Below are 22,182 nucleotides of genomic sequence, written 5' to 3' on the forward strand. Positions count from 1 at the left end.
TAAAAAAAGGGAAAACTCTATATCACTTTCCTTTTTGGCTTGATGGGATTACCAGATATTTCATCACACAAACTGAAGACAAGCTTTGTTAAACGCACACACAGTGATTTACATTCACTCTGGTTTACATGGCCTAAGGGTTAAGGGAAAAACACACTTTGCAGGGTAGCAGATCAGCCATCTTGCCCTGGGGTATGGGAGTTTGTGATGCTGCAGCTTCTCCAAAACTTCCAGTCCCTAGTATGGAGCTTAGTTCCCCTGTTTGTCTTAGCCAGTCTCAGCATCCCTCACATGGTTAAAGCTGTTGTCTTCAGGGTTGGTATGTTGGGGGCCTTGTGACCTCATATTCGCCAAGGCAGTGCCTGGGGTTGCAGCTATGGAGAGGATGAACAGGAATAATTTAGTACTGGCTCCCAATGCCATCTTTGACTATGTCATCGTGGAAGGAGACTGCCAGGCATCACTGAGCCTTCATGGATTACTATACCCAGGCTTCAGCTTTCTTACAGCTGGTGAACCCTGGTCTAATGTGAGGCTGCTTCTTTGATTGCCAAGGACTGGAACAAGGTGCTGTTATCTTGCTCCTTTGGGAACGATAAGGTTGAGCGATTGTGGAGGCACCCAGCTTTCGTCTGCACAGTGCTGTCTCCCGTTTGGGTGCTGTGGACTCTGGCACGCTACTTTGACTGAGCAAATATAGCCATCATAGCTTCTGCAGAAGACAAATGGATGGATACAACAAGGTAGATAATGCCTTGGGAAGCTATGGTTTGGCAGTCAGGGTGGTGCTGTCCACTGGAGGGTGGAGGAGCTTCGTAGTAAGAGAATCCGACAAAAAAGCAGACCAACCACCATGTAAAAATAATAATCTTTAGCTGTAGTACTAAGAAACCATCAGTATGCATTGCAATTTACCAACATGATTATGTCTCTTAAGTTGTGTTATTGACATTTGAATTCACAAATGCGGTCATTTCGGCTGGGTACCAGAGCAAATATTTATGCACACAGGGCTTAGAAAAGATGTTATTCAAACCACTGAAAAGAAGCTCAACTACACACCTGATCATGAGACATTTAGCAAGCTTACAGTATCTTGAACCTTATCTGTTTGCTCTTTAATTGTTAATCCTCCAAGTGGTTATTCTCTGCATGCACTCTGCCCTGATTTGTGGAATAACACACGAGCTGGTGTTAGAGAAGACCCTGGACATGAACTTCACTGATGGGAACCTGGTCTATTTGCCCTATGATACGCTGCTCTTCAACTTACCTTACAAGCAGGTGACTCATCCAGTACTGTGCAACAACAGTAAGGTAATGCTGGCCTACGATGCTGTAGTAACAATCACCATGGACTCACATGAGAATTCCTTCTACAAGGCCTGTCCAAAGAGCTCCCTGCATCACACCTCAGGAGAAAAAGTGTATCGGGCAGTACTGACCTTTATCTAATTAATTAAATATACTGGATCCTTGAGCATTATTATAGGAAGCTCATTTGTTCATAAAAAGACATTACATACCTTAATCTGAAGAAGTTCTCATCCACATGCCATATCTCTAAATTTTTGCAGTGGGCTTTACATTCAGATTTAGAGTACTAGAATATTAGAATGTCTTTGCATAGCACAGTAAACTCCGTTTCTACCTCCATGTAGCTGGTTCCTCTCTTTGGAACCATCTACACTTCCATAATTTTCATGGCTAATGCTCTGCAGAAAATAAAGGAACCCAACTGTCAGGGGCAAACATTGCCAACAATGTTGGAAACAAGGAATTCCAATGTTTCAATCAGAAGGTTCACACCAACGGTTCTGGAGTGAGCCTGTTGTTTAATTAAGTGTTTCTTCTGAGACCAGGGGTGAATCCTTTTCTATTGCTTGTGGTGTTCATGTTAGCCTTGCTTCTAACTTCACTCACAATCAGTGTTTGATATAGTAGAAGATATGTTCACTGCTATATTACCAACCAGCTCCAAAATACATGTTTGCTAATCTTTTTCATTCAATGGCAGTGACCTGTTTAAAATATTGTAATATACTTATGTTTGCATGTCAAAAACAGAGAGTTTTTCTATTTCTCTTGACTCATTATGCAGACATCACAACACTCGATTGGTCAGAGGTCCCATCAAGATCCTCCTCACTCTGGAGGATGTGACTTTCATTAACTCCTTCCTCAGTCACAAGGTCAGTTCTATACTAAAGACATCAGTACTAAGGCAAACACACCTCTGGTTAAAATAAATAAAAAAATTAAAAAATGAAAAATCAATACATTCTGATAACATTTTTTCTTGTGATTGAATTTTAAAAATGAACAACAATGGAAATTCAATTACATTTAGGATTTGGCTACAGTCTATATTCATCTGTTGGTTACCTTTTTATCACTTTATGCGAGCACTGTGGAACAAACCAGAAATATAGACAAACACATTGATAAACAACAAGAACAATTAGCTAAAAAAGCAAGCAAACAGGAAAAGAAACATAAAATGAATTTGTTTCCAGGTGAAAGACTGCAAAGCAATTAAGATTTTCCCTAATTCTTCTGCTCTTTCTCAGATTAGACACAATAGTCTTTTAGAACACTTTTGGATGTTCTTGCATTTTTTCATTGGATTAGTAATTGTCTTCTGAAGATGGTTAGAGGTCCAATTTTTAAAAAATAAAATTAACAATGGACCTCTAAGTAAAAGCCTGAAAGCCTTGTGATTATCATAATCACATATTAACCCAGAACTGTCTGCAATCATCACTCTTAATTCATCTGGTTCAGAAGTTCAGCTTTGAAGGCAGTATAACAGAGATGGACAGGAGCATGTCATGAACAGAAAGCAGAATAAATTTACCCCTCTGCATCAGTGCTTCAGGAAATAATGCACCTGACAATTATCATTATGATTAATATTACAAAAGTTGTAGATATAGCTTGTCAGACTATTTTAATTATAGCATAGCATAAAATGTGTCATAACTAGCTTCACCCTCAGAGTTCTCAAATCTAATTTTTTACAGTGTTTTAAATAATAATAACATAAAATTCTGATGTGCTATTTATATGGTGTAACACTGCACTCAGCATTAGTAAAAATCTTGAGGAAAATGATTGGCTGAGAAGATACTAATCAATCACCCCACCTCCTCTTGAAATTCCATTTCAGGCTCCTGTGTGAAGCGTGTGTAGATGTGCTGGTGCTTATTGGGTGAAAAGTGTGGTTGCCTTTTAGATATGCCTTCATGCCCTTGCAACTTGCAGCAGCAATTGCATTAGGTCATTGCAACAGATTATGGGCCAATAGCATTAGGTCAGTGCAACATCTTATGGGCCAATTGTGTCTGTGGATTCTGCTGACACTGACTGTTGCCCAAACACATGAAAGGCACCCAACATGAGAATATCAATCTGGGGTCCTTCCTCAACTGCAATGTCTTTTCCATAGTGACAGAGTTCTGCTTTCGTGGCAATGTGAAGGACTTGCTTTGCAACAGGGACATCAAACTGGACTGGATGTTTAAGTCTTTCTTGTGGTTAGACCTTATTAAGGTATCCAGTAAGGGGTAAACATGGTAAAGTTGTGGATGAAATCATGGCTGTGTCTATGCGAATTGCACACTTACTGTATATAACTGAATTGGCTAATGGTTTAAAGCAAAATACTAGTGATAATAAAGCAGAGCCTGTTACCCAGGTTGGCCAGCCTGTGGGAAACACCAAGAAATGCCAAAACGTACTTTAGATAACCAGATTTTTAAAAGCTATCAAAGCCAAATCTGCAGAGATGACCACGGTCTGTTCCTAGTGCAAAAATCTGATTATTGTTTTACCTTAATTTGGATTTGTATGGCATGAAGTATTTGCTGGCCTTAGTCTAGCAAGTATACTTGCTTTTTATGTAACAGACCAAGGCCAGTAAATAGGCTCATGAAATCACGAAATAAATGTAAAAAAAAATTCTGAGGTCATACCAAGCACATGCTACTTATCTAAAATATATAGTGTCATATCTTCCTCTGTGTGTGTGTGTGTGTGTGTGTAGATCTGCTGTGGCCTTCTATATTGCTCCTGCGTGCTGCTCACCCTGCAGTGATGTCTACAGTTTCTCCCTCACCATGCAGGAGGTGGTGCTGAGAGGATCTCAATTCTTTATGCTCCAGACACCTGCTGAGGGTGAATCTTTAACCCAGCATGCAGAAACGCTTACCCACAAACAGTAACATTCTGAACAATGAATGAAAAACTATTAGGCAGAAATTAGTATGAAATGATTTGTATAACGATAACTGATGCTATTACACTTCTACTACTATTTTTGTGTGAAGTAACAGTTGGCTCTCTGAAGTCCTTGGTATATATTGCCACATTCAATGACATAAGATGTCAAGGGTAGTTCTTGGAAGGTGAACCCTGAACCCGGTGAAGCTCAGTTCTGTCTCTTCATTTGAGCTTGTTGCCAGGGGCAACTTGTGCTGGATATGAGAGTTTCATAATCCGTTCAGATATCAACTGTAATCTTGTCTATAAAAATAATACAGAACATTAAGAAGCCAGCCCGCTCCCACCCCCGACCTGAGCTAGAGATGGAAAAGAAGAAGACAGAGAAACTGTCACGCAGATGTTGCCTCCATGAGTGCCGCATGCTCCCGTTCTCACCGCGTGCTCTCACGACGAAAGCACGCCGATGCACAATCCACACACACACACAAATGCCCACACACACCAAACAGATGTATTCCCTTCTCACCATCCCTTTATTAATCAGACATGAAATAATTTATGCATCTTCATGCATCATTTCCATCAAAAAAGAACATTTCTGTTCTTCCAAGTAAGGAGTTCTTAGCTCCAGTCCTGCACAGATCTGCTGCCCAGAACAGTGGGTGCCCAGAGTTGTTATAGATTAGAGATTAAAGATGTTCACTGTATGTGTATCTTCCGTTTCAGATCTGTGGCTGAAGTCCTCAAAGTTGGCAGCACACTGGATCCAGAGTACTTTGACAGTGTGACGCTGTACTTCAGTGACATGGTGGGCTTCAGTGCCATTGCTGCCAATAATGAGCCCATTGAAGTGGTGGACCTGCTTAGTGACCTATACACCCTCTTTGATGTGATTATCAGAAACTACGATGTCTATAAGGTGAAATGAAACCTCCTGATTGTGTAAACATGAATGAAGAAATAACAATAGTACAATGTTCAAATTAGGCCTGTGCAACATATATAAAATGATGAAAAATTGGAAAAACAATTGCAAACAAAATGCAAACAAAAATTATTCCAAAATGATAAAAACAACCATCTTTCCATCTTATTATTTCATCTCTGAGTATGAAATAATAAGGTAAGTAAAATTTATTGCATACCTAGTTAATGGGGAAAAAAGATAGGATTAATGTACTCTTATTCACTTGTCCTTGGTGTTCCTTTGGAGAACATTGAAGCTGCATACATTGTGGCACCTGTTCCCAACAGTGACCACCACATCTCTGTTGTTACAGAGACAGCCAGCATGGCACTGGACATCCTCATTGCTGCTGGCACCTTTAAAATGGCTGACGTGCATGTGCACATCCGCAGAAGGGTCAGTAGGCTCCGCCCTGTCTTTGCCCCACCTCCCAGACATGCTATGTGTATCTGAATATCAACAAAGCCTGCCTCGATTTAAATGGTCCAGACAAACAACCGAAGCAGAGAACTGAGGTAGAAAATGTTCAGACTTGAGGAAAGTTACGACATCAGGTCAAAAAATGACACAGACTGGGTGTCTGGAATATTTGCTATATTCTGAAACAGAAAAGTCCTTTTAGCAAGTGGCTATTGTTTTTTAGGTCCATATGCGGCTGGAGTGGAGGGTCTCACAATGCCCCGGTACTTTCTGTTCAGTGAGACCATAAACATTGAGTCTACAAAAATAGAGTCTACAGGTACGCATAAGTCTCTCTACAAGCAAGCAATACAACAATGAAGAAGTGAAAAAGGTGTGGCTTCTCCACCACCCATTTCTGATGCACTGTTACCCAAGAGCAGAGATGAGGCAACGAGGTCGAACTGAAATTAGCACAGAATGTTATCAAGGTCTGCAGATACAGCAGATGTAACACCGTGAAAGATTGGATTTACTCTCATCTGTTTTGTTTTTGTAGATTCTTATTTTAGACAATGAACAACTTTTCATTGTTTGCAGTGGTGACTAGAGGCAATGATAGAGAAATCAGACAAGTATTATCTCTGAGGTAACAAAACATGTATTTTACAGTAAACAACTCTTGTTTTTTGTGTCAGTTTCCTGTGACTAAGACATGTATAAACATTAAGGAATCTTAATGGGTTTCACATACTTTGTGAATGTGTGGTGTGAAAGATAAACTTATTTAATAGAAAACTATCATTCTAAATTACAAGGATGCTTATATAAAAATGGTGCAGTGCTGTGCTGCCCTGAGAAAAAACCTGAACCTAAACATTTACCCATACCTAAGAATATAATATGTTAAAAATATATAGTATGTAGAAACATTGCAGTTAAAGAGCATGTGGCTGTCTACAGCATACCGTGTCCATGTGAGCAGCAGATCCTTCCTGAGCTGAAGGAAGGTTACAAGACACAGCTACTGGAAGAACAGTACTAAACGTGAAGACATAAAAAGGTTCAAAGGGCTTTAATGTCAAAGTTCAAGTTCAAAGTTCAAAGAGGCTTTATTGTCATTTCAGCTATATACAAGTACATAGCAAAAACCAGACAATGTTTTTCCAGGACAATGGTGCAACACAAAACAACAGTGCAAGAGACAACACGCTACACAAGTGCAAACAATCCAATACAGTGCAAAAATGTCAAACAATAAATACAGGACCAATACAAAAATACAAAATGAATAGACAGTGCAATTATTTAGTCCAGTACACAGTCCTGGGAATATGTAAAGTGAGTTGTGCATAGTAACATGCTATACTGAACATAGCAATTACCGGTAGCAGCGAGAACAGTTCAGAGTACAGTGCTGATTTAGTACAGTACTCTAGCAGCAAGTAGGATAATGTGCAAGACTGTAACAGGAGTGCATATTTTTTGTGTGATGTTCGACTTTAGCACTAGTCCGATGCAAAACAATGTGTGAGTGTGTGTATGGATCTGTATGTATGTATGTATGTGTGTGTGTGTGTGTGTGTGTGTGTGTGTGTGTGTGTGTGTGTGTGTGTGTGTGTGTGTGTGTGTGTGTGTGTGTGTGACTGTGTGTGTGACTGTGTATAAGCATGTGTGTATGTGTGTGTGTATAAAAGTGTCCATTTTTGGAATCTGAATTGGGATTGAAGTTAGCCAGAGTTCAGGAGTCTAATGGCTTCTGAGAAGAAGCTGTTGCACAGTCTGGAGGTGAGGGATCGGATGTTGCGGTACCTTCTTCCAGATGGCAAATGGGTGAACAGTTCGTGTGAGGGGTGTGTGGGTTCTTTCACAATATTGGTGGCTTTTCGGATGCAGCCTGTTGTATAGATGTCCGTGATGGAGAGAAGAGAGACCCCAATGATCTTCTCAGCTGTTCTCACTATTCTCTGGAGGGTCTTGTGGTCAAAGGTGGTGCAATTCCCAAACCAGGTAGTGATGCAGGTGCTCAGGATGCTCTCTATAGTACCTCTATAGAAGGTAGTGAGAATGGGTGATGGGAGATGGGCTTTCCTCAGCGTCCAAAGGAAGAAAAGATGTTGCTGGGCTCTCTTGGTGATGGAACTGGTGTTCAAGGTCCAGGTGAGGTTCTCCGCTAAGTGAACACCAAGGAACTTGATGTTCATGATGATCTCCACTGAGGAGCTGTTGATGGCAAGTGGGGAGTGATCTCACCTTGTTCTCCTGAAGTCAACAACCATTTGTTTTGTCTTGTCAACATTCAGATACAGGTTGTTGGCCTTACACCAGCTCACCAGTTCTCGCACCTCCTCTCTGTATGCTGACTCGTTGTCCTTGTTGATGAGACCCACCACGGTCGTGTCATCAGCAAACTTGATGATGTGATTCAAACTGTGCATTGCTGCACAGTCATGAGTCAGCAGTGTGAACAGCAGAGAGCTGAATATGCTGCCCTGGGGAGCACCAGTACTCAATGTGGTGGTGTTGGAAGTGCTGCTCCCGATCTGGACTGACCGAGGTCTACCAGTCAAGAAATCCAGGATCCAGTTGCAGAGGGAGGTGTTCAAACCCAGTAAGCTCAACTTTCCAATCAGATGCTGAGGAACAATGGTGTTGAATGCTGAACTGAAGTCTATGAACAGCATTCTTACATAGGTGCCTTTTTCATCCAGATGTGTGAGTGCCAGATGGAGTGTGGTGGCGATTGCATCATCTGTAGAGCGATTGGAGCGGTACATGAACTGCAGGGGGTCCAGAGAAGGGGGAAGCTGGGTCTTGATGTTTCTCATGACGAGTCTCTCGAAGCACTTCATGATGATGGATGTGAGTGCGACGGGACGGTAGTCATTGAGACACAACACCGTGGGCTTCCTAGGCACGGGGACGGTGGTGGTAGTCTTGAAGCATGTTGGGACAATGGTGCAGCTCAGAGAAATATTGAAGATGTCTGTCAGGACATCTGCAAGCTGCTCAACACATTCTCTGAGCACATGACCCAGGATGTTGTCTGGTCCGGCAGCTTTCCGTGGGTTAACTCCATGCAGAGTACGCCTCACATCAGCCGCAGTCACAGCACCTGGTCATTTTGGAGAGGGATGGACTTTTCCGCTGCAATGTTGTTCTGTGCTTCAAACTGTGCATAGAAATAATTCAGTGCATCAGGGAGGGTGGCATCACTGTCACAGAAGGTGATGTTTTCCTGTAGTCAGTAATGGCCTGAATGCCCGCCCACATTTGCCGTGTGTCACCAGTGTTTTTGAAGTGTCCATGGATCCTCTGTGCGTGAGCAAGCTTTGCTTCCTGATCGCACATGACAGTTTGGCTCTCACCTTTCTGAGATCCTCTCTGTCACCTGCTCTGAAGGATGAGTCACGGGTCCTCAGTAGCACGCGCACCTCAGCAGTCATCCATAGCTTCTGGTTGGGACATGTGATGATGGTCTTGGAGACAGTAACATCATCAATGCACTTGCTGATGTAGCCAGTCACTGATGCTGTATACTCCTCCAGGTTAACAGTGTCAGTAGCAGCCTCCTTGAATGTGATCCAAGTCGTCTGCTCAAAACAGACCTGAAGAACAGAGATGGCTCCTGCTGGCCAGGTTCTTACCTGCTTCAGAAGCAGTTTCGAGCGTCTGACGATCGGTCTATATGCAGGGATCAACATTACCGACATGCACTCAGAGTATCCGAGGTGGGGGCGGGGCTCCACCCGGTACGCACTGGAGATGTTTGCGTAAACAACATCCAGAGCCTTTGCTCCTCTCGTTGCAAAGTTCACATGTTGATGGAATTTAGGCAGTACTGACTTGAGATTTGCACACTCCATCTGTCTAAGAGCTGGTCATCCATGTTGCTGCCTCTTTTTACAATATACAATTTAAAGTGTAGGGCCTGTTTTTGCTGATTGCTGTGCTTAGAATTAGCTTCAGACACTGTACCTGGTTAATATGGTTGAGAAGCACAGTTTCATAGACATAAGTCTGTTTTATAACTGATAGCTTTAAATAAATTTTGCTTTGGTATTCATGTATTTTCCCATACACAAGCTTATAGTTCTACATGCAATGTGGTAACTATTAGCACTCCTGTCATGTCACCTGTTCCTATCATGACAGGGCAAAGGATTAGAGGAAACGTACTTTCTTGTGGGTAAGGATGGGTTCATTAAACCACTGGCTAACCCACCGGAGCTCTAGGTGTTCTGAGCCAAGTCCTTTTTTTAGGAGTAGCTACCCTTGTTCCTGGAAGTAATAGCACCCTACATCACCCTATAGCACCCTGTAAGCACTTGCAGGATCCTTTCGGAAACTCGAACTGCAATGCACAGTTTGCTCAGTTTGGGTTAGCACACCAGAAGTTACTTCAAGATTCCAAAATTTGAACACACCTTGAATGTATACTGACTGCTTATCTAAAGTATGTTGATCATTCATCTAAAGCCTTAAATAGTCATCTTTTTCTTTCTTTCTTTGCTTTTGCATCTTCAAGTATTTTTTTGCTTTCAGAGCTTCAGTCCCTCAGCCAACAAGCAAAGCTGGTGCTACATTCGGCTTGTTTACTGTACCGCTTCAGTATATCTTTCAGACAGTTGACCCACAGCCTACAGATGGAGGAAACAGCTCAACACAAGACGAAGCAAGCCAAAGCACAGCTAGCCAAGAAGAAATGAGTTAATGCATGGATGGCAACATTACATCACATCCATGACCTCCAACTGCCTGGAAAAGCATCAGCCTTCTTATCTCTGCTCATCTGAATGCTGTTGAGTTCTTGTTTCCTTTGCCATGCTTTTTGTCACTGTTTGGTGTCTCAGATAGGTCAGTCATACACACATACATTAATACATAAATTATCCAGAATGATATGTGTTGCATCACGAAAGCCAGGTGTCGATAATGAGCCAGAGCGTGGCATTGCTGATTCACAGTCTAGATCCAGCCCATCTTTAGTCTCGGTTTCTGATTAGGCTATATCACATTAGGCTACATAAACTATCACATTTTCTGCAGTAAAGGGCCTCTCATGGGCTTGACTGATCAGGACTCTTTTGAGGGTCACTGTGACTGACAGCTAAGCTGTCAACATGACCAAGTGCAAGTTGTAGGTTAGGTGAAAGTTTTACCTGGTAAAGATGTCTGCATAAATACTTTTTTTTTTTTTTCTATTTGGGCATTGATATTCCAGTTATGGGAATGGCATCAACAGGCTTTTGAGTATGGAAGAAAGGGGTTAACCATGGTCAGTCTAGTCCAAAACACAAGTCATAACAGTAAACAGGATTGATCCTGAAATGCTGGGTTTAAGACATTTTATGATCAAGGCTTTGGTATACACTCATCGATGTCAGCTTCTTCCTTTCCATCTCCTTATTCCAACATCCTCCTACATAGTACCTTGAAATGACTAATCTGTGCAGTTCCACAGTCCAGATCCTTAGTTTCAGGCCTAGCTGAGAGAGGTCTCTCAGAGGGGGGTCCAGCATTCACTGATGCACAGTTTTTCACTGCCTTGCAGGTGGGAGATGCAACGGCACTTCCAGCAGAGGCACCAGAGGGTGGTGAGAAAGCACACAGGCACGTGTGTCACAGCTGCCCAGCGGAGTTCTCACTGGGGTGACCGTTATCCGTTATCTCTGATTTCCGACTTTTGATAGCCACCATTATGGCATTGCTGCGAGCCATGTCTGTGATCGGCTGACATGGACCTCTAAGAGAAATGCCAAGAAATCCAGAAATGCCTAGCTCTGCACTAACTCAGTAAACGCTCTTCTGAGCAATTTTCTAAATGAGCATCTAGCATGTTTTGTTTCATTGGAGGTTACTTTACAATGGACATACAGATTCATTACTAGACGAGGTGTGCCAGAGTTGAAGGGTGAGCACCTTTGGGCAACCGGAGATCGGATACTTCCGTAAAAGGCTCTTCAAATGAATTTGGCTGTAATGTTTATAAATAGCCCTATTACACTAAGGCAGAAAGGGCTCATACTCGGTTCTTGCCAATTAACCCAGTTCCCTCAGTTCGTTGAGTGGGTGTGAACCTGAACTTCGGGAGGAGTGTAAAAACCTGCTTATAGTTTCACAGCTTATAACAAGAAGAGATGTTGAACTGATTTGCATTTGGTATTTCAGCACCAGGGTCATATTTTCCTTTAGTTTATTGTAAATACTCAGGTGACAATGCATTGCTAAGTGATGTTTTGCACTTCAGTGTGGGGGTGGAGTGGGGCGGGGTGGGGGCCTTCATGTCCTTTCATGCAGAACCATGGTACTGCCCACTTTAGTGTTCCTTCTATACTAATACCCGATTCAACATATCATCTATATATCATTATTGATTGTACTAGAACAAGGAAAAAAAAAATAATGTCTAATAAACAAACAGATCAATAAATAAATAAACAAATGAGCCTCCAGGCCTGGATCTAGACATCCCTTTGTGTCCAGCCCTGTAAAATGGGTATGGGATTCCTGTTGTACTGTCAAACAATCAGCTGAATGTAGAACTCCGATACGACAGAAATAATTCACTAAAACTACCCAATTAAAAAGAAAAAAAAAGATATTAAAAAAATTCAAGCTGCAGTATTTTTTGTTTGTTCATTCGTTTATTTATTTGTTTATGAATAATGTATTTTCCACTATCCACAACTCAAAACAATTCGAGATCAAAAAGTTCAATGCACACAAGATTAAATAAAGATGCACAGTGGATGAATCCAAATAAATAAATACATTTAAACAAACAAATTAATACTCTAACCGAGCGGGAGACAGAGGAGCGTGTCTGCGAGTATAATGCAATCGTGTAAAAAAAATAACAAAACGGCGACCATTAGACCGTCATACAATTTAATTTTCCTTGATTAAGTGAAACAACGATGTGGTCGACCCCCCATCCTTCGCCTTTTCTGTCTCCTTTTGGTGCCTCGTCCTTATTCTCATTACAAAGATATTTTTCCAAGCACCACCTCTGTCTGTACACAGGGCTAGACACTCCAGAAATCTCCAATCGAATGGAGGCGGCTGGTGGATTGATTAATCAGATTGGATTAAAGCAATGTCAGTCATACTGTCTGGCCAGTCATGAGCCGCGGCTTTCCCCCGTTCACCCTGAACTATGCGCTGACGTTGTTGTCACGTGATGTTTTCGCTGGGTTGTAGTGATGTGTAGCCACCATGAGTGAAGGGGGAGAAATAAAGATTGATAATGGCAACGAGCGATTACGGTACGTCTGCTAAGATGCAACGTTTTGTCGTGCATTTTGTGATGAAGATACACTGGGACATTACATCAAACAGTGGTGAGGATTACTTAAACGAGTGAATCTTATCTGAAGCTATAATCCTGCAACCAAAAATGGGCCGTGCATCAGTGTAACCAAGGTAAAGTGACCTTTAATTGCATTGTCCCATGGAAGATTTGCCAGATTTCCAAAATAACGGCGTTATGTTGACACTGGAGGCGCAACCGCGTCGCGTTGTCACAAAAACCGCGGCGGCCGCGACCGACGGCGATACCTCTGCCGGAGAGGCTCCATCCTCCTCCTCCTTTCCAATCAATAACAGCGGCTCCCGCTTGCCCGTACACTTGACGGCCTCCGCTCATCAAGGTCCCCAGCCGAGGAGGCACCACGCGCCTTATCATTTCAGAGTCCATCATCTTTTCCCAGACGAGAATACTCAGGATCCTCTGATGAGAAGAAACCTACCCGCACTTCAGTATAAGGTGCATGACTCTGCCTTCTGCCGCGTTCTTAGCGCTGATACAACTGCTGCTGCTATTGCCGCTGCCGCCGTTTGTTCGGGCGGCGTGGACAGAGACATATGGAAATGTGGCCATCTCAGAAAGCAAAAACATGGCCACAAGAGGTTTTTTGTCTTGAGAGGTCCCAGCAACCTTGGGCCTAGTCGCCTGGAGTACTATGACAGTGAGAAAAAATTCCGAAATGCACTCAAAGCTGCTGCCTCAACTGCCAGTGTTGCATGCCCTCCTAAAAGGGTTATTTACCTATCCCAGTGTTTTACAGTCAACAAGAGGGCTGATGCTAAGAACAAATACCTCATTGCTCTTTATACTAAAGATGAGTACTTCGCTATGGTGGCTGACAGTGAGCAGGAGCAGGAGGATTGGTACTTGGCCCTCACTGAACTAATGACTGAGGGTAAAAAGGGGCAGCTGGATACCGATGAATTAGACGACGGCTATGGGACAATTTCACCTGGAACCATTTTCAAGGAGGTGTGGCAGGTGAATGTGAAACCCAAGGGTTTGGGGCAGACCAAGAATTTAATGGGGGTGTACCGTCTGTGCCTTTCCGCCAAGACAATTCACCTGGTGAAGCTGAATTCGGAGACCCCTGCTGTGAACCTGCCATTAATGAACATTCGCCGCTGTGGCCATTCAGAGAGCTTCTTCTTCATTGAAGTGGGACGCTCCTCTTCCATTGGGCCAGGTGAGATCTGGGTGCAAGTGGAGGACTCTGTGGTGGCACAGAACATGCACGAGACGATTCTGGACACCATGAAGGCTCTGAAGGCCTTCCCAGACTTTAGGCCGCGAAGCAAAAGCCAGTCCTCTGGGACCAATCCTATCCCCTTCATCACGACCCGCCGGCACTTCGGCAACCTGCCCCCCAGCCAGACCGGGCTGCAGCGCCCCTCCAGGACTGATTCAGTGACAGACACCCCTCCCACAGGAAAGGGTAAAGGAGGGCGGGGCCAGCGCTACCGCACTTCCAGTGAGGGGGAGGGGACCTCAGACCGACCTCTCAGCTCGGGCACAGGCAGCCTGGTGCACCTGAACACCCCCTGCCTGAACGTGGGCCGGGAGGAGAGCAGTGGCTGCTGCGCCCATGCCTCGCCTGGCTACGCCCACCACACCCGCTCCGCCTCCCTCCCCGTGTCGCATTTCCTGTCCGCCACCAGCCCCATCAGTGTTTCCAGCAGCAGCGGCCATGGCTCGGCCTCAGACACGCACACTCGGCCCTCCAGCTCCTCCATCTGCGGTTCCCCCAGCGACGGAGGCTTCAACTCCTCTGACGAGTTTTGCCCCAGCCCTTGTGACTTTAGGTATTTCCGTGCAAGCAGCAGCACCCCCGAGTCCCACGGGAACACGCCGCCCGTCAGGGAGGAGTACCGGCTGGTGGACTACATGGCCATGGACTGGCACAAAGACTCACAGGGTGGACCAAGGACCTTTGAGGAGGAGAGCAGTTATATGGAAAGGACGTTCCTCAAGCTCGCACATTCCTCCAAGCCAAAGCCAGGCAATGGTTTAGGCGTTATGCAGCAGAAAGCGACGCAGACCTCATCTTCATTAGATGAATCCAGCCCCGTGGAGTCGAAACGGTACCCACTCTGCTCTTGCCTCCTTAAAGCAGGCTATAAGTCTTACTCGGAGTTACATCACCCAACCAGGCCTCCCTCGCTCAACTCTGACGGTCAAAAGAAACTGCCTAAGGATGAAGGCTACATGCCCATGATGTACAGCATGCTCCCCACTCCTAATGCAGACTACACCCCTATGCAACCCAGAGCAAATCACCCGGCTACCCTGGACATTCATCCCTGCGCTTCGCAACAGGTGGACACGCTTGGGTACATGGTGATGCTGCCCGGCGACAGCCCCTCACCGGGACTAAGCAGTCCCTCCGGCATCAACCAGCCGGAGTACGACGACTACATGGACATGTCCCGGACAGCCGCCACAGACGTCTATTCCCAGGCCTCCCCCGAAGGCCGCAGGTCTCGCGGTTCTTACTTCTCGCTGCCTCGTTCCTACAAAGCTCCATCTCGTGAGAACTGCGAGCAGAGGGAATACATCGCCACGTCCCCAGCTGATCCTCCCAGCCCGCCCAGCCTGGGGGAGTACATCCACATGGATTTTGGGGAGCGGCATCCTCTCGCCGCATCATCGCCATCAGCTGCGGACACACCCCTCGTGACGAACGCCCAGCCCTGCTATCAGCTGTGCTGCTCCTCGCCAGAACACGCCTACTTGGGTCTGAACATGGACAGTCTCCTGAAGGACCGCCCACCACGGCACTCGCTCGTGGCTCCATGGAACCCTCCGAACTACGCGCGCCCCTTGGCGTGTGCCTATGGTCAGGCTCAGACCGAGTTCGACCCTGAGAAAATCCGCGGTGGATGCCGAGGAGCCGAGAGCCCCTTGCCGATGATGCAGCACCTCTGCATCTCCGAAAGGCCGCCCAGTCCTCAGATGGAGCCAAGGGTGGTCCGGGCGGACCCGCAGGGCCGCCGGAGACACAGCTCAGAGACCTTCGGCTCCTCACCTGGCAGCAGTGCCAATGTCTGCGGTGTCAGAGCCTCCGCCAACCTCGGTCTTGCGGAGAGCGGAAGGTGGCAGAACTCTGCCTCTTTTGACAGTGTGTGGTCACACACAGACGATCAAGGATCTCCCGACCCTGTCGTCCTCCCTGCTAACTGTGTCACTGGAGGGAACCACCGAAACGCTTCATCCAGCTACCTCAACTACATTGCTCTGGACCTGAGGGATGTCCCCAGGAACACCCGCAACGCCCCCCCTCCGCACCCAGCTCGTGGGACCCTCCAAGAGAGCGAGGCCTACGCTGGTATAGATTTCTCCATGTCAGGAGGACACACTACTGCCTCAAAAGGTTGGTTGTATTTCTGCCTCCCATTATGCTACAAGTTTAGTGACAACTAACCTGGCAAACGCATGCGTTTTGTTTCCAAACGAACTTTGCATTTGCCTTTGAAACTGCTTCATTAATTGATGTTTTAGCATGACAGCTAGTGTAAATGAATAGTTGTCAAGTGAGTCATCAACATTAGTACAATAAGTACTGTATTCTAGATCACTTTGGCTGTGTAATGTTACTGTCCTACTTATTTCAGCTCTAATTTTGTGGTATACTTAAATGTGTCTGTCTTCTTTGATATGCTTTTTTTGATATGAAATGGCTGTGATTACAGTATCTTAAGCAGAGTTCAAAGGAGGAGGGCCCTATTGACGATGAATAACTCTTAGTGACATACAATGAAACACCAAAAAGAAGAAGGACAAAGTCCTGTTCTTCTAAAAGGACAGAGTCCTGTTATGCTAAAGACATGGAGTCACCTTTTTGTTTTGATTGTTGACAAACTGCAACGACAGTTATTTGACTTTTTGTTTGGCACCAAAACTTTGTACCTGTTAAGTAGATAATCATATTTTTGACACTTTGCAAGTCTGCGCAAGACAGACAGTATGGCTTTGTGAGTCCACATTAAAGACAAGCACATGCAGTTGGCATATAGTATTGTCATTTTCCTGTTCAGACATAGCTATTATATGAATAAGACTGAATTGTGCATTTGCATGTGTTTTTGTGGTTATGGATTATATCAAGTATGCCCCCCTCTCTCTCTCTCTCTCACACACACACACACACACACACACACACACACACACACACACACACACACACACACACACACACACATTCCAAGCATCCCTCATCTGTGTCTCTAAGAATGTCCCCCGGGTCTCTCTTGTTTTCCAGCTATACTTTTGCATTACACTTCCATTACATTTAAGGAGCAGGCTTTGCTCCTCGTCCCTGCCCGTTAGGAGGAAATGAGCTAATTTTCACTACTCATCATGTTTTCCATAGTAGACACACACATAAGAATTCCATAGTATATACACACACACACACACACACACACACACACACACACACACACACACACACACACATCCCATGGTGCATTCAAATAAGTTTTCCTTCTAGTAGTATGTGAGGGTTGTGCATTTTTATTGAGCCTATTAAGAATGTATCATGGCATATACACACTACATAACAGTTTAAGATCTTTTTTTAAATAAGCACTTTATATCACATTAATCACTTATATATGGATATCTGGAGTATTGGAAGGATGTTAACTTTCCACATGCAAACTGCATCATCAACAGCACGCAGCACACTTTTATTGCAGACTGCAATGTTAATGGTTACAAGCATCGGAGAATTAAAAGACGACAGTGTTTTACAGTATTGCTCCAATAAACCAATCCTTCATCCTCTCACACACACATAGGTGACCGGCTTCTGGAATTCAAGCATCCATCTATGCATACTGTACCTTACCATTAACTCTGTCAATTTTACATAGTGATATTTGGGATTTTCATATTGCGCACCTGTGGTTGTTGGAGACTAGCAGCGGTCCGATGGCTTGAATGCATTACTGAGTTCAGAGTGTTACTGCTATCTCAGTCCATTAAGTGGAGGTTCTACATGGTGTTTGCTGACCTCCATGACATGTGGACTAGGTTTTTTGTGTTCTGTGGCTTTATTTAAAAAAATGATAAAGTAAAACTATTGACTTGTGAACCAAGGAGTCCCGTGTGTGTTTCCTTCACATCTCTCAATCTTCCAGTCTCCCACCATCATTTTTACCATTGTGATTGTCACTGTCATTTTCATTGTCGTTGTCATCATCATTACCTATTTAATATATTTGATTTAATACAGCTTTCTAAAAGTGTCACGTAGTCTGGAAATGTGAGGCCACAATGCACATATGTTGACTTACCCGGAACTGCGTTTCTATGCAGTTGTATACCAATGATGCTTCCAAGGAAGAGCATGTAGAGTTATGGGAGCACAGGAAAAGTGTAACATTTAATTTTTAAGTAGTTAGTGACATGAAACTGGGGGTGTGAGTACAACAAATTATGATGTTTTTGCTACATTTTCAATTATGCCATTTACTTTTCCCTTTCCCACATGCATAAGAGCCCTCAAATCTTGTTTTAAGTTTTGAAACAAGTTCTACTTGAGAAACATAAGTTACATGTTTAGGCTCAAATAAACTCATTGAGTTTTGATTGAGCCTGTACTGTATTGTAAGGTATTGACTCTCTCTCTCTCTCTCTCTCAGAGTGAGCTAATCAAGCGCAGAGTGGGTATCAGGACATGGGAACTCTGGAATGCAGAAGAGGAAGCTGCCTCATCCTCCTCATCCTCCTCCTCCTCCTCATCAGACCTCTGTCTGCAAAGACTGCAAAACTGCACAACCTCTTTTGCTCTGTATCTTCTACATAACTGCCTCAAACCGGTTCCATGTTTTGTTTAGTTGGTTTTTTTTCTGTTAAAAAAACAATTTATTTATTTTGTTTGATGACAGTTATTGTTTACTTGAGTGGCTGCGCTGAGTATTATTCTAAGTCAGAACTGTGAACGCCAACCAGACGTATAGCACTTATTAGTGTCCCTTTATGGCACTATTCATCACTAAAGTCCTTATTTACAGTCCATCAGTTTGTTCCTCACAAAATCTGCAAGAATTTTGTAAATAGGAGGAGCCTGTATATCAAATAACATTTTGTAAAATGTGCCAACTACTTAGTAGTCCATTCACACATACACACACACACACACACACACACACACACACACACTCATATATACTGTATATCTCTTGTTTATTTATATTGATTTCTATTTGTATGAATGGTGCATTTTTTTCAGGGAGCATTTAGTTGCTTGCAGATCCTGCACATTGTAAAGAGGTTTAAGCTGACCACACAGACCACCTCTGTAAACACTTATGGTCATTTTTACTGTACAGCTTCAGACTATGGACAGCGGGGGGGTTTGGTTACCGCTGAGGGTCTGGCTGCACCAGCCCCGTGTCCCCTGACGCTGTGCTCAAGCCGAGCTCTCATTCCCACAAAGCCGTGCGAGGACACCAAGCAAGTCGTTCAAAATTCTCATATCAGTATCTGATAGGAAAAAAGAACCACGCCTGTAATTAAATGTTTCACCTGCCTTAGAAGCTTACGTGCATCTGCTGTGGCAGTAAACGAGCTTGAGCCTAGATTGGAAGCGCTGACCTGATCTTTGTAGTGGATTATAGGTTGAATTGTCTATATGGAGACGGCACGGACGTGTGGCACGCTCTCGTGTCCAAGTCCTGAGGGGAGTGAGTAAGTAACTCCCATCTTGTCTCTGCTCCCAGAGTGTCCGTGAGTTGCAAGTTTTGCAATGATGAGCGACATGTATGACATGGAATATCTCACTTAACGCCACGCTAAACAGTTTCTTAAGATGCAGCTAGCACTTTGTAGGCACTAGATAACCCAGTGTTTCTAATTCACGTGGATGCTACCTCCTGTGCATATGATTGAAAGTATATCTGATATGACGCAGTTAGTTTGTCTTCGTTGAAGACCTAAGGGTGAAAAAATCAGCTTAGTATTGCTGTAACTGTAGATATGTCTTGAAGTCACAAAGTGGAGCATTTGGTTATAATGTAGGAGGTTGTAGTAAATAAGGGGAACCTCTGTTGATACCTGTCAGCGCTGGCAGAAAAGGGGCGGGTCAAAGGGCATCGGGGTTGTCTGCCAGCATCCGCTGTGCTTATAAAAACCCATTGTAGCCTGGGAAAAACGAGACCACAAGTATTTTGCCACTCTAACCCGAGACCCGCCTGGTAGGCACGTGGTTGCCTTTCCTTTTTGGCACCTCGCTCGTCGTGCCCATGCTCCCAAGTCGTGAAAGCAGAAGATACACAAAACATCTTGCCATTCCATAGCAGCAGAAAACACCAGGGTGCTTTGTGTTTACTTGAGCTGCAGCTGTGTAGCTTACTGTTGACACTGATTTTTTTTTTAAATTTATTTATTTTTAATTGAATCGGCGGGAGGTAGTTGGAAGTGTTAAACAAAAATAGTTGACTGGACAAAAAGTGATGTTTACTGAACTATGAGGTTTCGTTCTTGCATATTTCGTGTTTCGTATCTCAAAACCGATGCACCATGTTACACAGCTGGATTCTGCGCGGGTACTGTACATCAACTGTTCACGCTCTCATCCATCCAATGCACGGTACATGCTGTAACCTACTGATCTACACAATGCTCTGTTTTGTATGTTGGTTATTAATTTATTTAACATGTTTATTTATTGAATCAAATGCAGTGATTTTCATTGTTTGTGGGACAGATTGTACAGAGCATTGCTGGTGATTGCAATTATATTAATATATAGCTCACAGAGAGGGAAAAAATTGTGTAAATATGACGTTACTAAGATCATGTGTTTTTCACATCTGTCTTTTTTATTTTTATTTTTAACTTTTTTTAATCCTTATTTTTATGAAGAGTTTTAACCGTCCCTTTCTTGCCTGTACCTGAAAGCTTTATATGAAGAGATGTTGGGTAGAGGTCGTGGTTGAAAGCTGTGTAGTAAGCAGTGTTAGCTTTACAGTAGTAGTCCAGATGATGTTGGGACAAAGCTGTATGTCAGTGACTTCTCCATCCGTTTCCACGGCAGCTCCCTCGCGGCTGTTCACTTTCTTTCACTAGCTTTTGTGTCATACTATCGTGTCATGATATTGCGTTGCTTTAATGTATGTAATATGTGAAAAAGGGGGAAAACTGTAGTATGCCGTTTCTTGGGACTTTTTTTTCCACAATAACCACAGTGACGACCTGAAATTAATCAAGCTTGTGTTTTGTACCTTGGGCTCTCTTGTGGAGCTAGAGTTCGGGATGCTCGTATTGTTTGGAACTGTGCCAAGTTTATTTGCCTTTTTTTCGATTACTGAAAGGAAGAGGGGGCGATAACGCAGAGGAAATCTGATTTGGGCGGAGTGTGTGTTGACGATTTGCCGTTTGTTGCTCCTGAGGATCCCAGTCAATGCTCACGTCTGCTGCTTAAAAGTTTGTGATTGAGCTGAACCATGCTGATAGTGCTGACTGAATCGGATCATTCGAAACACCGTCTTCCTTTGTAAATATTGTAATTTTTGATATCCCTTTCTCGTTGATCATGCTACACAGCACCCACTTTCCTTGATTTAAGAACGAGGGTGTCTGAGGATTTTAATTCGTTTTATTTATGTATTTTTTGTCAGTTCTACATTTTTATATATTATTTTTGGTGTATATTTATCAAATGGGTTTTGCTTGTCATAGAGCTATTGCAATAAAAAAAGTGCCAAGGTATTCTTGACTGTGACTAATGTTTGTGTGGTGTTTTTTTTTTATCAGATGTTTGTTATCTAGCATGATGCAACATTGCTCTAAGATGTGTTAAGACTAGATATATCCGACTAAACGCGTCCTACACAAAATATCCCTTTTCTATAGCAAGTTGATAAGTGCTGCCATCTGCAGGACAAAGTCAAGATCGTGTTTTGGGTCTCATTATGCAACAGCCTCCCACTGCAACAAACAAAGAATCCCCGCCCCCCTTTCTGTCAAAGAAAGGTCCGAAAACAAAGGATAGACAAAAGCTAGGCTTTGATCGTGTTTTGTAGAAATAAACCACAAACTACTTAAATACCTTTATTTAAATAATGAAAAGAAATTAAGAATACACTATTCTTTAAACTAGTTTGAGAATTTTTTTCAGTCAGCATGTTTTTTGTGAACTTGTGCATACTGTGTCCAGTTCATTCTCTAACTTATGCTCAAAGAAAAATGCTGAATGAAAGTTTTTAAAAATTAAGCTTTTATTAGCCTTCATGTCATAGAATCTCTCTTTTTTCCATTTAAAAGGTCATAGAATCAA

At 43.5% G+C, this 22,182-nt stretch overlaps 1 protein-coding gene, 1 long non-coding RNA gene and 1 pseudogene across 2 annotated transcripts; all 3 read left to right on the plus strand.

Moving 5' to 3' along the window:
* Nucleotides 1-195: 195 nt before the first annotated feature.
* On the plus strand, nt 196-5,644 carry LOC113582329 (retinal guanylyl cyclase 2-like; annotated as a pseudogene).
* Nucleotides 5,645-6,089: 445 nt separating this feature from the next.
* On the plus strand, nt 6,090-11,674 carry LOC145659118 (uncharacterized). The gene is made up of 3 exons (XR_014125150.1): nt 6,090-6,239; nt 10,215-10,391; nt 11,145-11,674. It is a non-coding gene; the product is annotated as an uncharacterized LOC145659118 (long non-coding RNA).
* Nucleotides 11,675-12,740: 1,066 nt separating this feature from the next.
* Nucleotides 12,741-21,614, plus strand: irs4a (insulin receptor substrate 4a). Its single transcript, XM_027018852.3, has 2 exons — nt 12,741-16,269; nt 18,545-21,614. The coding sequence occupies exons 1-2, from the start codon at nt 13,044-13,046 to the stop codon at nt 18,547-18,549; spliced, it is 3,231 nt and encodes a 1,076-aa protein (XP_026874653.2). The 5' UTR covers nt 12,741-13,043; the 3' UTR covers nt 18,550-21,614.
* Nucleotides 21,615-22,182: the final 568 nt, after the last annotated feature.

Source organism: Electrophorus electricus, chromosome 8 (assembly GCF_041902795.1).
Source record: "Electrophorus electricus isolate QZ-2024a chromosome 8, ASM4190279v1, whole genome shotgun sequence".
NCBI lineage: Eukaryota > Metazoa > Chordata > Actinopteri > Gymnotiformes > Gymnotidae > Electrophorus > Electrophorus electricus.

Coding starts and splice junctions, on each gene's coding strand:
- irs4a (XM_027018852.3), top strand. CDS start 13,044: ATGGAAGATTTGCCAGATTTCCAAAATAACGGCGTTATGTTGACACTG.